This window comes from Sphaerodactylus townsendi, unplaced genomic scaffold (assembly GCF_021028975.2).
Source record: "Sphaerodactylus townsendi isolate TG3544 unplaced genomic scaffold, MPM_Stown_v2.3 scaffold_20, whole genome shotgun sequence".
NCBI lineage: Eukaryota > Metazoa > Chordata > Lepidosauria > Squamata > Sphaerodactylidae > Sphaerodactylus > Sphaerodactylus townsendi.
In genome coordinates this window covers 1,519,373-1,534,236 of record NW_025950363.1, presented here as the reverse complement: position 1 = coordinate 1,534,236, position 14,864 = coordinate 1,519,373, and the positions used below count along the sequence as shown (strand labels likewise).

Below are 14,864 nucleotides of genomic sequence, written 5' to 3'. Positions count from 1 at the left end.
CTTAAGTCGAACGCAGCTCGAACTTAGGTCGATAACGCAAGTGCAGAATCGACCCAGGTTATTAACTTCTGCGTTGTTAAATTCTGGGTTTCAGTCCCCATAAATTATACGCGCTGATCGTTTTTCACGAACTTTGCAATCCAAAAAGGGTCGGAGGGGTGGAGGGAAGCTGTATCGGAAGCAGCAGAAGGGCTGCATTGGCGCCCTTGCTACCAGCCCCGAGCAAAGTGGTGCGGATGCCGGAGCAGAGAGACTTACCTCATTGGCAGGGTGTAGCACCCAGAGGCGTGGGAAACCTCTTAAAGAGATCGCACCAGCACCGGCAGACAGTTTGAAAACATTTCAACAAAAGAATCGTTTTAAAAGAACGTTCGTTTAAAACATTTCAGGCTGGAATTAAAATGTTTTGGGGGTAAAAAACCATGCGGAACTCCCTGGAGGAAACGTTTTATTTCCTGCCTCAAAACTTTTTTAAAGGTTTGCGTGGAAAGGGTTAAAGTTAGGGTTCAACCAAACCTCACTCATAGGGTTGTTCTGAAAATGAAATGGAGAAGAGGAGAGTTAGGTCAGCTACCTCGTATTTCCATTGGGGAGAAAGTAGGGTTTAAATGGAGCAACTGATAAATGTTTATCCTTCCTGTCCACCTTTTGGACATACTGGCATAATCTCACTGGTGGTGGAAAGTACTGTCAACCAGGAGCAGCAGTGGTGTAGGAGGTTAAGAGCTCGTGTATCTAATCTGGAGGAACTGGGTTTGATTCCCAGCTCTGCCGCCTGAGCTGTGGAGGCTGATCTGGGGAATTCAGATTAGCCTGTACACTCCCACACATGCCAGCTGGGTGACCTTGGGCTAGTCACAGCTTCGGAGTTTTCCTTCAGTCTCCCACCCACCCTCACAGGGTAAGTTTGTCTGTGAGGGGGGAAGGGCAAGGAGATTGTAAGTCTCCCTTTGAGTCTCCCTACAGGAGAGAAAGGGGGGATATAAATCCAAACCTCTTTCTTCTTTCTCTCTTCTTCTTTCTTCTTCTTTCTTCTTCTTTCTTCTTCTTTCTTTCTTCTTCTTTCTTCTTTCTTCTTTCTTTCTTCTCTTTCCCTCTTCTTCTTCCTCTTCCTTTCCTTTGTCTTCCTCTCTTCTCTGTCTTCCTCCTCCCTCCTCCTCCCTCCCTCCTCCCTCCCTCCTCCCTCTTCCTTCCTTCTTCTTCTTCTTCTTCTTCTTCTTCTTCTTCTTCTTCTTCTTCTTCTTCTTCTTCTTCTTCTTCAAGTTGCAACTGCCACCTGGTGACCCCGTAGAGGGTTTTTTTGGTTTAAAATTGGACAAACCCAGATGAGAAACTGAAAATACATGGAATATTTTCCGTCTCCTAAAGCAGGCAGGGAGATTATGTCCAGTAACCTCACTAGGAAATTGGGAATTGTTATTGTGGGTCTTTCAAGCTGCGTGACCGTGGTCTGGTTGTTTTCACTCCTAACATTTCTCCTGCATCTACGGCTGGCATCTTCAGAGGCATGTCATGGTAAGATGTGTTTCTGCGGCACATCTCATTGCGCCATGCCTCTAAAGATGCCAGACCGCGGCCACGCAGCGTGAAAAACCCACAACAGCCAGTTAATTCTGGCCGTGAAAGACTTTGACCATACCGAAATTATTTTGTTTTCTTGCTTGGGGGGGGGAGGTATTGAAGGAAGGAGGCAGAAATCTCAGCCCATTCTTGCAAAAACATTTGGTATGTATGGTATGTTTAATTTACCGCTCTCCCCCGAAAGGCTCAGAGCGGTACCCAACAGGATAACAACAATATCAGCAATCAAAACATCATACTGCAAACATCAAAAACATAATATCAATAAGCAAGGGTCAGAAAACATAGCATCATAATATCATAACATCACAAGCATAATATCATAGACCCAATATTATAACATCAAAACATAACATCATAAATCAGTGATGGCGAACCTATGCCACGGGTGCCAGAGGTGGCACTCAGAGCCCTCTCTGTGGGCACGCACAAACAGAGTTCATCATGTGGGGGGAAAATTGCCCCCCCACACACACACATCTAGGCTGGCCTAGGCCGCTGGGCTCGATTATTACCATTAAACCTAAGACCTAGTTTTGGGGAAGCAGCATAGGAAACCCTGTTAAGCGCTGTTAAACCCCACTGATTTTCATGCAAAGAACTAAAGCGTGATCCTTTACCTGGGAGTAAGCTCGGTTGCTGGCAATGTGGCTTGCTTCTGAGTAAACCCTCCTAGGGTTTACCCATTTGAAGAGTTGCATGGTTGCTTCAAAGCAAAGCCACCGACTACCACCAAGCTTATTCCCGAGTAATGCACGCCACAGAGCCAACCATTTTTTCTTAACTAAAACCTCAGTATTCAGGTTAAATTGCCATGTTGGCACTTTGCAATAAATAAGTGGGTTTTGGGTTGCAGTTTGGGCACTCGGTCTCAAAAAGGTTCACCATCACTGTCATAAATATAACATTATAAAAAACAATAAGCCTGGAATCGTAAAACATAACATTAAGAACGATAAACCTAGCATGATAAACAACAGGCGTTAGTAGCTATAATCTCATGAACGATGAAGCAACAATAGTCATAACATACATACAGCAACATCTCTGCATGAATTATTTGCCGTTTGTGAATAATGTAATTGCGATCTTTGTTTTGGTAACTGTAACGTTTTAAAAACTGTAACACAGAGGGATGCCCACCTGCTGGAAAAGAAACCGGAGGGCTTCTTTTAACTACCGCGACTTTCTCCCATGTGGTTTTTCCCCCCTTTTAAAAAGAAAGCTAACCATGATGCAGTGATTTTCAAGCTGAAAGCTTCAACACTGGGATCTTTAAAGAAAGCTGGCCTCGGGGCTTAGCAGCTGCAGGCCAAATGCTCTCCCACCCTCTTCTCAAATGGCAAGGAAACGGTCCATTCGCATGCCAACAGAGGAGGGGCTGCCAGCTATAATAATACTCCTTGGCCATGCAGAAGGGGAAAAAATGAGGGTGTGATCCGTAGCAGTGACTTGAACCCAAATACCCCCACGATTGTTCTTTGCTCCTGTTTTAAAAATAGGCTCTGCCATGAATTGAAATGGCACAGCCTAGATTTTGAAAATGTATTTTTAAGGGGGCCAGAAGGGCAGACACACATCTCTCTGTTTCAAAGTGAGTCATCACATTTGTGGGCGACCCAGCCTCAAGGAAACCGAGGCAAAACATGGGCTTGATGTTACTGCAGTCAAAGGGCTGCTCAAGACCTGAGTTCGATACCAAAGGAAGTCAATTTCAGGTAGCCGGCTCAAGGTTGACTCAAACGTCCATCCTTCCAAGGTTGGTAAAATGAGTACCCAACTTGCTGGGGGTTCAAGTGACTGGGGAAGGCAATAGCAAACCAACCGCTGTCCGGGCGCGGGCGGAGCGATAGTAGCCGTCCCCGCGCCCTGACTGAAGCCGGCGATCCTGAGGTCGGCTGGGCAAGGGAGTTCCTCGGGACCGGTGCGGAAACGCGTCGAAGTTTCGACGCGAGAGTGCTTCGAAGAAACGAAGCTCCATAGCTCCGGGCCGTGCCCGGAGCGCAGCTGAGCCCGATCGGCTCGGCATGGACGCGTTGCAGCTGGGCAGGGGGAGGGTTTTGAGTCTGGGAAGGGGATTTAAGGGAGAGCAAAGGGAAGCTCAGGAGCTGCTGCTGCAGCAGGGTGACGTGGGAGGGGTGTGGAGTGGTGGAAGGGCCAGACGGCTCGTGGGGAGGGTGCATTGGGAGGGTGTGCCAGGGCCACCTCCCCCAGGGCAGCACGAGTCAGCCGCCCAGTGAGGCAACTGGGTGTGGCACGTCAGCTGTCTAGCCAACTCCGGCCGTTAGTGAGAGGCAACTGCAGCGGGGTTGGGCCTGACATGCAGGGGGGTGGGTTAGGGAAGAGACAGCTGGAGAAGCCAGAGGGGGCAGCCTTCAACACCAGGCGCCCTGTGGGCTAAATTGTTTCTTGGCCCCTCGGGCCAATTGGAAAAGAACATCTCTGGGGAGGACAACCCCCAGGACAGGGAGGGAGGGAGGGAAGGTTCCATCGCCCAAGGGCCCTGCGCAGGGAGGGGAAGCACCACACCCCCTAAATCTAGTCTACCTAGTAAATGTCATGATGTGCCATCAGCCCATGGGTGAGTAATGACCTGATGCTCGGGGGACTACCTTTACCTTTTGACTACCTTTACCTGTTTAGTGTCGGAATGGACTTTGCAATGTTGTTTAATGCTGATTACTCTAATGCTCAATGCTTGCACAGACATTGGAGTCTCGGGAACATGCTCAAGAGTCTGTAAAGGGCTAGAGAAGATGCTCCCTGGCCTTTCTTTGTCCACTCCGTCTGCCATCTCTTTGGTGGATTCTGCACAGCGCAAATATAATGGGCTAAGGAAGGAAAATCTCCCTTTATAGGGAAAAGCGTCGCAAATGTGTTGGTCAGAGGGGGAGATTGACCCTCCCTTGGTACTGTCTACCTGGAATCCCCCAAAACCTGGAACAGACCCTGACCAGCGAAGCAAAGAAAACTCATACGAATGAATGGACATGAGTCAGCAGTGTGATGCAGCAGCTAAAAAGGCAAAGGCGATTTTGGGCTGTATCAATAGAAGCGTAGTGTCCAAATCATGCAAAATGAAGATATCACTTTACTCTGCTCTGGCTAGATTTCACTTTGGCCAATTATGCCCAAGATTTCTGCTGTGCGAATGTCCAGAGGAGGGTAACATAGTCTGGAGACCAAGATTGGCCAGGGATTCTGGAGAGGTTTTTGCCATCTTCAGAGCTGGGGGTTCAGGGGGAGGTGGTTGTAAATTTATTTCATTCTACAGGGGGTTGAGCTGGATGACCACAGAGGTCCCTTTCAGCTCTATGGTTCTGTGCTTCGCAAACCCAGTAGCATATTTTGGTTTGCAACTTTTTTTTATTACTATTGCTTTGAAATAAAGTAGATAATTAGTGCAGTCATCTGCCCGCCACTTGAAGGTGCCAGTAGGAATTCGTTGTTATCATGAGTCTGTAAGAGGGATTCATCACATTCATCTTGTGGCTTTCCTCTCTTCCTCTTTTGCTAGGCTGGAATAATTAGGACGGAGGAAGATGATTATTTCATCGAACCCTTGGAGAAAGGGAAGCAATTGGAAGAAGAAGGCGGGAGGGCTCACGTAGTCTACCGGAGGTCAGCAATTGCGCAGAATCCGACAGATGTTCTTCCCGACTTCCACCGTGAAGGTAGAGCGCAAGTTTATCTTTCTTCGTATTTATTGCAAGAGGTTATTTTAACTACACTGGCTGGCATTTCAGGAGTTTTCTTTCCCACAAGATAATTCTGTTTGGGGTACTTGTCCCCACAAACAATCGTGGGTTTGGTTTTTTTTGTATGCCAGGGAGACCATTTGGTCTGTGTTGCAAAGATTGTACATCGATTGTGTGAACAAAATAGTCTCCCGGGACAAGATGCGACCTGCAGCGTAACCTGATTCTTGAGCTTGATTTAAAGATAATCAAGATAATATAACCAGAGACAATGCTACAAAATTAATTCGTTGAGCCCAAAACTTTAGTGGAATTACATATTACTGAAAGGTGGTGAAGGGGGTGGAAAGTCACACAAAAGATGGATTATTTGGAGAGTGGCGATTTAGCCTGCATTTCCCCTAGACGTTAAAATGACTAAACCGTGGCTGTTGTATTTTGCCAACATTACGAGAAGAGTCACTGGAAACGAGAATATTACTAGGAAAAGTTGAAGGCAACAGAAAAAGAGAAATGTTTCAGTATCTTTTTCACTGCGCTGTGAAGATATAAATATAAAGGTATAAAAGAACTGGTGGGGTTCCAAAAACGTGTGTGTTCTGTAATTTCTTCTCAAGTAAACTTGTGGGGGTGTTTCCACTGCAGTCTCTCACTTTCTTAGAACCTGCAGTATCCTCCTGGTGAAATTGACATGAATAGGCTGGATATGTGAATATCACAGAACGCTACCTGCAGCAGGTGGCGTTTTCAGAAAAAGCTTTCCTCAGTGTGTAGGTTAATACAGCCAGTTCAATTAAAGGTGCCGTCTAGCTGTCCGGGCCCTGCAGGATCTTAGTGAGTTCTGCAGGGCCTGTAAGACGGAGTTGTTCCGCCGGGCCTTTGGAGGGACCAGCCGCTGAAGGTGCCCCCCGCCTTTTGGCTCTTTACATCTGGGCCCCTCCTCATCTAATGGGACTCGCCGTCCCTCCCTCTTGGGGAGGATTTTAAATATGGGGTTTTGTTGGACGCCTCTTACTGTTCTTATTGCTGTTTTTTAGAGGTTTTAGCAATTATATTTAAAACTGTACTGAGATTTTATGTTGTACACCTCCCAGAGCCCCTTGGGGATGGGGCCGTATAAAAATCTAAACAATAGATCGATAGATAGATAGATAGATAGATAGGTAGATAGGTAGATAGGTAGATAGGTAGATAGGTAGATAGTAGAATGAAGCTCTCGCTATCCTGTTATGACTGCGCTCTACCATGGCGTGCATTGAATGTGTATGATTAGTGTTGAAACAGGTATCACAAGAGATACCTCCCATTCTCCTCATTGGAACTGTTTGAACTTGTGCCTTCAAGCTCTCACTTTTAAGAAATTCCCACCCATCTTGTACTCCCTTCTCTTTTAGTATTCTTAACCACGGGCTCACCCCCAGTAGTTTCTTCAGCTTACTGAAATCAGCTTTCTTAAAGTCTAGAATGCGTGTCCGACTAGACTTGGCATCCCCTTGCCATTGTATAACGAACTCCAGGAGAACATGGTCACTCCCACCCGAGGACTGCGAAGTGTGCAAGAAACTCTACTGGCCTACTTTCCCCTCGGTAGCTGATATGGCATTCTATATTCGATTTCCATTTCTACGTCACAGAGGGAAAGAAACCGCAGCGGAGCACGCCGAGTTTTTAGATTGCTGACTTGTATGAACTTGTAGTTGTTTCAGAGTAATTGGTTCGGTCTGGATATATTGGGATGTAAGCAGAATGCGGTCAGTCCATCTTAAATTCATTATTGCTGAGTCTAAGCGGCAAGATCTCCGTCGCCCCGCTTTTCAGAATGATTTTTTTTCGTTATGGAAGTTTGAGAAGCTATGTGGTTCGTAGACAAGTATAGTTCTCTCAGATATAGTTGGAAGTGTCCATTTAAGTTGAGGCAGAGAAGGCAGGAAATATTTGGCTCCACATTTTCTGTAAAGCGGAGTTCCAGTATACAAGTGTGCTGGATTCCCAAAGAACAGAAGAGAGAAGAGTTTTTATGCCCCACTTTACCTTTAAAGAGTCACAAACTCCTTTCCCTTCCTCTCCCCATAACAGACACCGTGGTATTTTCCCCATGGACAAAATATCCTGGGATAGACCCAGGATCATATTTCCCAGGGTGTTTTTATCTCGGTTTCTCCCTTCGCATGGCTACCTGTCAGTGCGTTCAGGCTGGGAGGAAGAATCCAGTGAATTATGCACAAGCCCCCGTTTTATTTTCGTTTTCCACCTGAACGTTTATGTAGTTTGCGTACGTTTACGTAGATTCCGGTGGAGAGCGAACTTCCGGAACTCCATGGAGGAAACGTTCCAACGTTCTGATTGGCTGCAGCTAATGGGCGGGGACAGCAGCGAAGCCAGAAGAATAAACCGGCCCGTCTCCTGCAATATTTGCATGGGAACGGGAACGGTGTGGGGTTTTTCAAAAGAACTGCCAATTTCATCGTTTTTTTTTGAAAGTGTGAAATAAGGCACATCTCGTGGGGCAGGCCCGATTTAGGCCTGCAAGTCATGCGGAATTCATGCCAAACCGGGATGATTCGTTTCCTTATCCCAGGATATATTGGCTGTGGGGAAAACACCCATGTGAGGTGGGGCTGGGAGAGTTCTGAGAGAACTGTGACTAGCCCAAGGTCACCCAGCAGGCTTTATGTGGAGGAGTGGGGATCAAACCCAGTTCTCCAGATAAGACTCCCACTGCTCTTAACCATTACGCAGTCGTGCTATATAGATCTCCCGATGAAGAAGAAGAAGGAGAAGAGTATGGATTTTTATCCCCCCCCTTTCTCTCTGCAGGAGACTCAAAGGGGCTGACAATCTCCTTGTCCTTCCCCCCTCACAACAAACACCCTGTGAGGTAGGTGGGGCTGAGAGAGCTCCGAGAAGCTGTGACTAGCCCAAGGTCACCCAGCTGGCGCATGTGGGAGTGTACAGGCTAATCTGAATTCCCCAGATAAGCCTCCACAGCTCAGGCGGCAAAGCGGAGAATCAAACCCGGTTCCTCCAGATTAGATACACGAGCTCTTAACCTCCTACGCCACTGAACAGGCTCAGATCAGAACAAAATCCATTTATTGATTGGAATTCGAGCAGGTTACACTCCAAGATTATTGCCAAGACTAAACTTTCGCACCAAACTGTCAACAAAACAGAGTGTGCTCCTCCTCCTAACCCCCTGTGGCTAAGCAGCATCCCTCCCCTTAGCTTGTTCACAACAGTCCCCAGATAACAACTCAGGTTCTGGCCTGAGACCCTTTCTGCATGGGTAAGAGGCGGGTTATATGAACCTTGCCTTGCCCCGTGGACAGCCAGCCATGCGAATGGGGCGCACTCTTTCGCACAGAGGTGCGTGCCTTTTTGGGTCCCTGCACAGCTTCGCAAGGCAGGACTCCCCCCACCCAGGACCACCTGCTCAGGTTGGAGCCAGGGGCTGTGATTATCTTGTTTGATCACAGTCCCTGAACTCACCTCACTGTTCGCTCGGTGAAAATGCAATTCTCAAAAAACCCGCCCTGCAGCCAATAGCATGGGTGACGGGTGGATTAGACCCGTGTTAGGGGTGGGAACCATGCTAAGTTCCCGCCCAACCTGGGTTTCATCACGCCCTTCACCCGCGTTTATTAGTCCATGTGGAAAGAACCCGAGGAAGGCATTGCAATAAACACGCGCATCCCTACATAGCAAAGCCCTAACCAGAAGATAAAAAGAGCAACCTGTTTTGAAGGCAATCTGTTATATTTGTTCCATTCTGGAGGAGTAACATACAAGACAGCCAGATGGTTAGGTCCAATGCCAACCCATGCTTGAGTGATATTGGAATGAGCTTGGCACATTTATCTACCCACCCACCCTGCATTGCCTTTGCACGTCTTGATAGTCAGCAAAACCTGGTCTGCCCTTTTGACCAATGCAGCAAGAGATGCATTGCGACTCCCTGCAAGCCAGATTTGCAAATCGTGTTTTTATGGTTGGTCTGCAGTTAGGGCTGCCCAGTCAGAATAGACAACCCTGAGTTTGATAGTGGTCTTCGTTTAAGAATCTTCATGTGTGTGAGTCTCCTGTTCAAATCTCATCTCTGCTACTATCCCCCGGTGTGACTTTAGACCAGTTTGTCTTTTTCTGCCTCATTTCTGAATCTCCAATGCAGACCCAATGTAAAGATTATAAGAAGAGGAGAAGAAGAGTTTGGATTTATATCCCTCCTTTCTCTCCTGTAAGGAGATTCAAAGGGGCTTACAATCTCTTTTCCCTCCCACCCCCCCATAACAAACATCCTGTGAGGTGGGTGGGGCTGAGAGAGTTCCAAAGACCTGTGACTAGCCCCAGGTCACCCAGCTGGCATGTGTCGGAGTGCACAAGCTAATCCGGTTCACCGGCTAGGCCTCACCAGACAGCTCAAGTGGCAGAGCGGAGAAACAAACCCAGTTCTCCAGATTAGAGTGCACCTGCTCTTAACCACTACACCACACTGGCTCACTGGAAAAGGAGGGGCACTATGGGGATTTCAGGAAAAGGAAAGAGGAAATAAGGGAGGGGGGAATTAGATGCACCCTTCCCCATCGGGTCTCCTGCTTGTGTATTCATAAGCATGTGCAATTTACGATTTCTCTATTACAATTTAAGAATTCTAACCCTCAAAGGTTTTTGAGATCTGTGAATCGGCCCCGATCTCCAACTAGAATGGCCATAGGCCCCAAAAATGCACAATAGGCCCATAAGCAGAGGTGGGATCCAACTAGTTCTCACCACTTCTCTAGAAGTGGTTACAAATTTTTTCTGAGTGCCGAGAAGGGGTTACTAAAGCAACCTCCCTGCCCAATAGGGACTGGAGGTGCGTGTGTGCGGCGGCGCCACTGTTTGAATCCCACCACCATCGGAACCTGTAAAGCACCAGTAAAGCAGTGGTGCGACCGCATTTGGAGTACTGTGTTCAGTTCTGGTCGCCACATCTCAAAAAGGATATCGAAGAGATAGAAAAAGTGCAGAGAAGGGCAACGAGGATGATTGAAGGATTGGGTCACCTTCCTTATGAGGAGAGGCTGCAGCGTTTGGGACTCTTTAGTTTGGAGAGGAGACGTCTGAGGGGGGGATATGATTGAAGTCTATAAAATTATTGAAATGCTGGGGGGAAGAATTAGGACTAATAAAAGGAAACACTTCTTCACACAACGTGTGATTGGTGTTTGGAAGATGCTGCCACAGGAGGTGGTTATGGCCACTAACCTGGATAGCTTTAAAAGGGGCTTGGACAGATTTATGGAGAAGTCAATCTATGGCTACCAATCTTGATCCTCCTTGATCTCAGATTGCAAATGCCTCAGCAGACCAGGTGCTCAGGAGCAGCAGCAGGCCATTGGTTTCACCTCCTGCATGTGAGCTCCCAAAGGCACCTGGTGGGCCATTGCGAGTAGCAGAATGCTGGACTAGATGGACTCTGGTCTGATCCAGCAGGCTATTTCTTATGTTCTTATGTTCTAACCTGTTATTAAAATTTTTGGATCCCACCACTCCTTATAAGCCCATCAAGAAATATCTGGTGGCCGGGAAGAACTGTGATTCCCCCGTAACCAGAGAGTGGCTTTCTTTTTCTAAAGATAATTTGGGCTTTTCGTTGGCCAGCTCGGCCCCATTCAGGGCCAGAAAACCATGCAGGTTTCAACCTGGCACAGGAACGCTGAGGAATGAACACTGTCTGAGGAGAAACTGCTTCCCTGACATGTCTGCCCAGCACCGCACGTAAGGGAACAAGAGTCCTCGAGGGAAATTTCCTTCTCCACAGGCTGGGAGCCAGATCTGCAGTCACTGGGCTGCCCTGTTTCATAAATAAATAAGGACCGGCTCCAAAGAAAGAGGGCCAGCGAATCATTCCCAGCGAGCTCAGCAGCGGCAGGCCAAAGTTGTCTTAAGTGAAATTTGGAGAGGGCATTTCTCTCGTGTGGATGCCGCACATACATAAATACACACACGCTCGCGTACACACACTGCTGGACAAGGAAAAATTTCAGAGCCGGGAGAAAAAAAAAACCCAAACGAGAAGCCAAGTTAGGGAACCGAATTAGGCAGTTTCCGAGTGGAATGGGAGCCGAGGTTCTCGCCAGAGGTCACGCTGGGTTGCTGTGTTCTTGGAAGCGGTCCCAGGTATTTACCTAGAAAGTTTCAGAGAAAGAGAGGAGCTGATAGCGGCCAAGTTGAGGCAGCGTGTCCTTTTGGGTGTGCTTAGCTGTAGCTCAGCCTTGCAAATAGAACTGCTTAATGATGCAGGCGAAACGTTAGGAACAAGATCTACCCGACCACTGCCACACAGCCTGGAAAACCCACCACAACCAGAACTGCTTAAAATGTCTGGCCTCATTTTTCTTTCTAGTCTGCCTACTTATTTTATTTATTTATTCGATTTGATAAACCGCCCTACCCCCGGAGGGCTCAGGTTCTCACACAAGGTAAGGAATTGATTCAGGTGGGTAGTCCTATTGATGTGAAGCCACGGGGGTGGGGAGTGGGGGGTGGGTCGGAGTTGGACTTCAGTTGTACCTTTAGAATCATAGAGTTGGAATCGCCCACAAAGGGCCATCCAGTCCAATTTCCTGCCAGGTAGGAACATGCAACCAAAGCACATCTGACAGATGGCCATCCAGCCTCTGTCAGAAGAAAGAAATTCCACCGCCCTCCGAGGCAGCATATTCCACTGTCGAACAGCTCTTATTGTCAGGAAGTTCTTCCTAATGTTTAGGTGGAATCTCCTTTCCCGTGCTTTGAATCCATTACTCCTTGTCGTAGTCTCTGGAGTAGCAGAAAACAAGCTTGCTCCCTCTTTGACATGACGTCGCTTCAAATATTTAAACATAGCTATCTTCTCCAGACTATATAACATATATGTTATTTGTCTTATTTGGGCATACAGATAATTTTATGCCTGAATAAATCCGAATCCGAATTTTACCGAATTTTTAGGGTATTGACCAAGCCTAGTAGCTAATACCGTAGAGGACAGGGTTATAATTCAAAATGAACAGGACAGATATAGAGAGCTGGCCAAAATTAACTAAATGGATTTCAACAGAGATAAATGTGAGATTCTACATCTTGCATTCTGATTTGTTCATATTCAGGCAGGACATATTCAGCCGATTTCGCCCGAATATGACCAAATTCGCCCAGATTCAGGCCAAATTTGGTATTTGTTGCACCCGAATCTCCAAGCCTATTAGCTACCCCTCCTAGTTTGGTGTCATCTACAAATTTGATCAACATGCCCTCTATTTCATCATCCAAGTAATTGATAAAATATTGAATAGCACTGGGCCCAGGACAGAATTCTGTGGCACCCTACTAGTCACTTCTCTCCAGGATGAAGATGAGCCATTGATGAGCACTGTTTGGGTTCGGTCACTCAACCAATTGCAAATCCATCTAACAGTAGCATTGTCCAGTCCACATTTTATCAGCTTACTTACAGGAATACCGTGAGGCACCTTCTCAAGGGCCTTACTTCAAGACCAACAAAGTTTTATTCTTGGTCTACACTGAAGCTTATACTAGAAGAAAACTTTGCTGGTCTTAAAGGTGCCAACCTTTAAGGAACGATGAATGTGTTGGGAGATCCACACCTGGTGCGTGTGTATCCCTTGAAAAGTAGCAGAGTGCACAGAGGCTAAACACAGGTAAGCTTACCTGAGCACAAACGCGTGGTTGAGCTTGCTAGAGAGAACTTCAGACACAAAAGAAAGTCAGAGTCATTTGTAGTTTCTAATCTAATGAAAAGAGTATTTATTAGTGAACTCCATTCTGGATAGAAAGGTGGAGAGTTAGGTTCACTATCTATTCTAATCTAGCTGGATGGAGGCGGATGCGCAGGAGACACATCCTCTCCCTAGGCATGGTGAAGGTAAGATGGAGAGGTTCGAGAAGAAGGTGGAAGCAAGGGAGGAAGTCCCTAAGAGTGTCAGTCTACATCAAAGGGATAGACTCAGCATGATAGAGTAAAGGTGACAAATTCCTAAGTCCCTATCTAGCCCCTAGCTCGCTAGTAAAAAAACCCTCTGTAGGATGAGGCAGGAAACAGCGTAAAGTCCCTTTTCTTCCAACAGAATGTACCATGTGGTTTACCCAGAATCCCTGTCTGTCCCCTTAATGATTTATCTAAGGCAGGGGTAGGGAACCTGCGGCTCTCCAGATGTTCAGGAACTACAATTCCCATCAGCCTCTGCCAGCATGGCCCTGATTAAGGCGAGGTATAAAGATACTTGGAAACTTGCTTCATTTAAGCCTTACTGGTAGGGGGAGAGGCACATGTTATTTTGAATTAAATATAAGCAATTTAATTTCAGCATAACAGTGTAAAGATTTCTTCAGCTGTGCACAGGGACAGAGTGTTTTGGTAAACATAACCACAGATTTTAAAAGTCTAACAGTTCACACTGAGTAATCAATTGCGATGTCTTTCCCGTTTTAATCTAGATAGTATAATCCAGGTCACGTTTTCCTGGTTGCTGGAATTTAGGGCAATCAATAAGAATTGTCTGGTTGACTTTAGCAGACAGTACGCTTCTTGTGGGTTGCTGTTTCTCCTTCTGACTTATTTAGTTACTTGTTTTGAAGGACGCTTAGAATCTCACGATGTATAAAGGCAAACGCTTTGCTTACGTTTCGCTTACAGCTGGATTTACATATCAGAGGAAGCTCTCTCACTTCCTGGGGCTTGTATGTGCTTCTCTTGGGTTCATATTTTTCAACATAAAAGGTAGCCTTGCAGAAATAGATTCCCTTTAGAGATGGAGCCATCAATTCAGACTTCCTTTTGGGTGCTTGAAGCCTTAATTTAGCATCTAACCTTTGGACAAGGCATTGCATTCCATGACATGACTGGGCACAGACTGGGTGTCTTGGAGTCAGTGGCATGGGGCACCTGGGGCAAAATGGCGCCTGCCCCTATGCCCCTACTTGCAGCGCCCCCGCACCTCTCGCACCCCGCACCTCCACTTACCTTACTTCCTCTCTCCTGCCCCTTAGTTCCTCTCTTTTGCAGCCTGGTGATAACTACACTTCCCAGGAGCAAGGTCTCCTGGGAAGTTCAGTTCCCACCAGGCTGCAAGAGAGAGGAACTAAGGGGGGAAAGGGAGGAACTAAGGTAAGTGGAAGGCGCAGGTGTGGGGCAGGGGCTGGGGGGTGCCATGGGGTAAGGAGTAATGGGTGGAGGCAATTTTCAAGCCCCCACATGACCCCAATGGCACATGCCTGAGGCGGGGTGCCCCTGCTCGTTGGTGCTACGCTACTGCTTGGAGTCACCAAAAGCCAGCTTATTTCATACACAACCAAGAGGGCTGGGAGTTTACTTAAAGAACCCCTACTAGTTTTGAATTTGCTTCCCCTTAAAATCCGGACAGCTTTAATGATGCCCAGATGGGATGGGGGTTCAGTCTCCAATAATCAACTCCTGCAGGACAAATTGGCAAAGGTTAAAGAGTGGGCTGAGAAAATGGCGCCCATGAGGAAGTGCAGGGAAGGCAGAGAGGCGTGGTCTTAAATGAACTGCCCAGACAAATGAAGCCGTTTTTGAAATGTTTC

The 14,864-nt window shown here is 47.1% G+C and overlaps 1 protein-coding gene across 1 annotated transcript in view; it reads left to right on the top strand.

Annotated features, from left to right (window-relative positions):
* Nucleotides 1-14,864, top strand: part of LOC125425187 (A disintegrin and metalloproteinase with thrombospondin motifs 3-like) — a 52,999-nt gene that overhangs the window by 31,482 nt on the left and 6,653 nt on the right. The window contains exon 4 of the mRNA XM_048482742.1: nt 5,099-5,255. Within this exon, the coding sequence (XP_048338699.1) occupies nt 5,099-5,255 (157 nt within the window). The remainder of the gene's footprint in view (nt 1-5,098; nt 5,256-14,864) is intronic.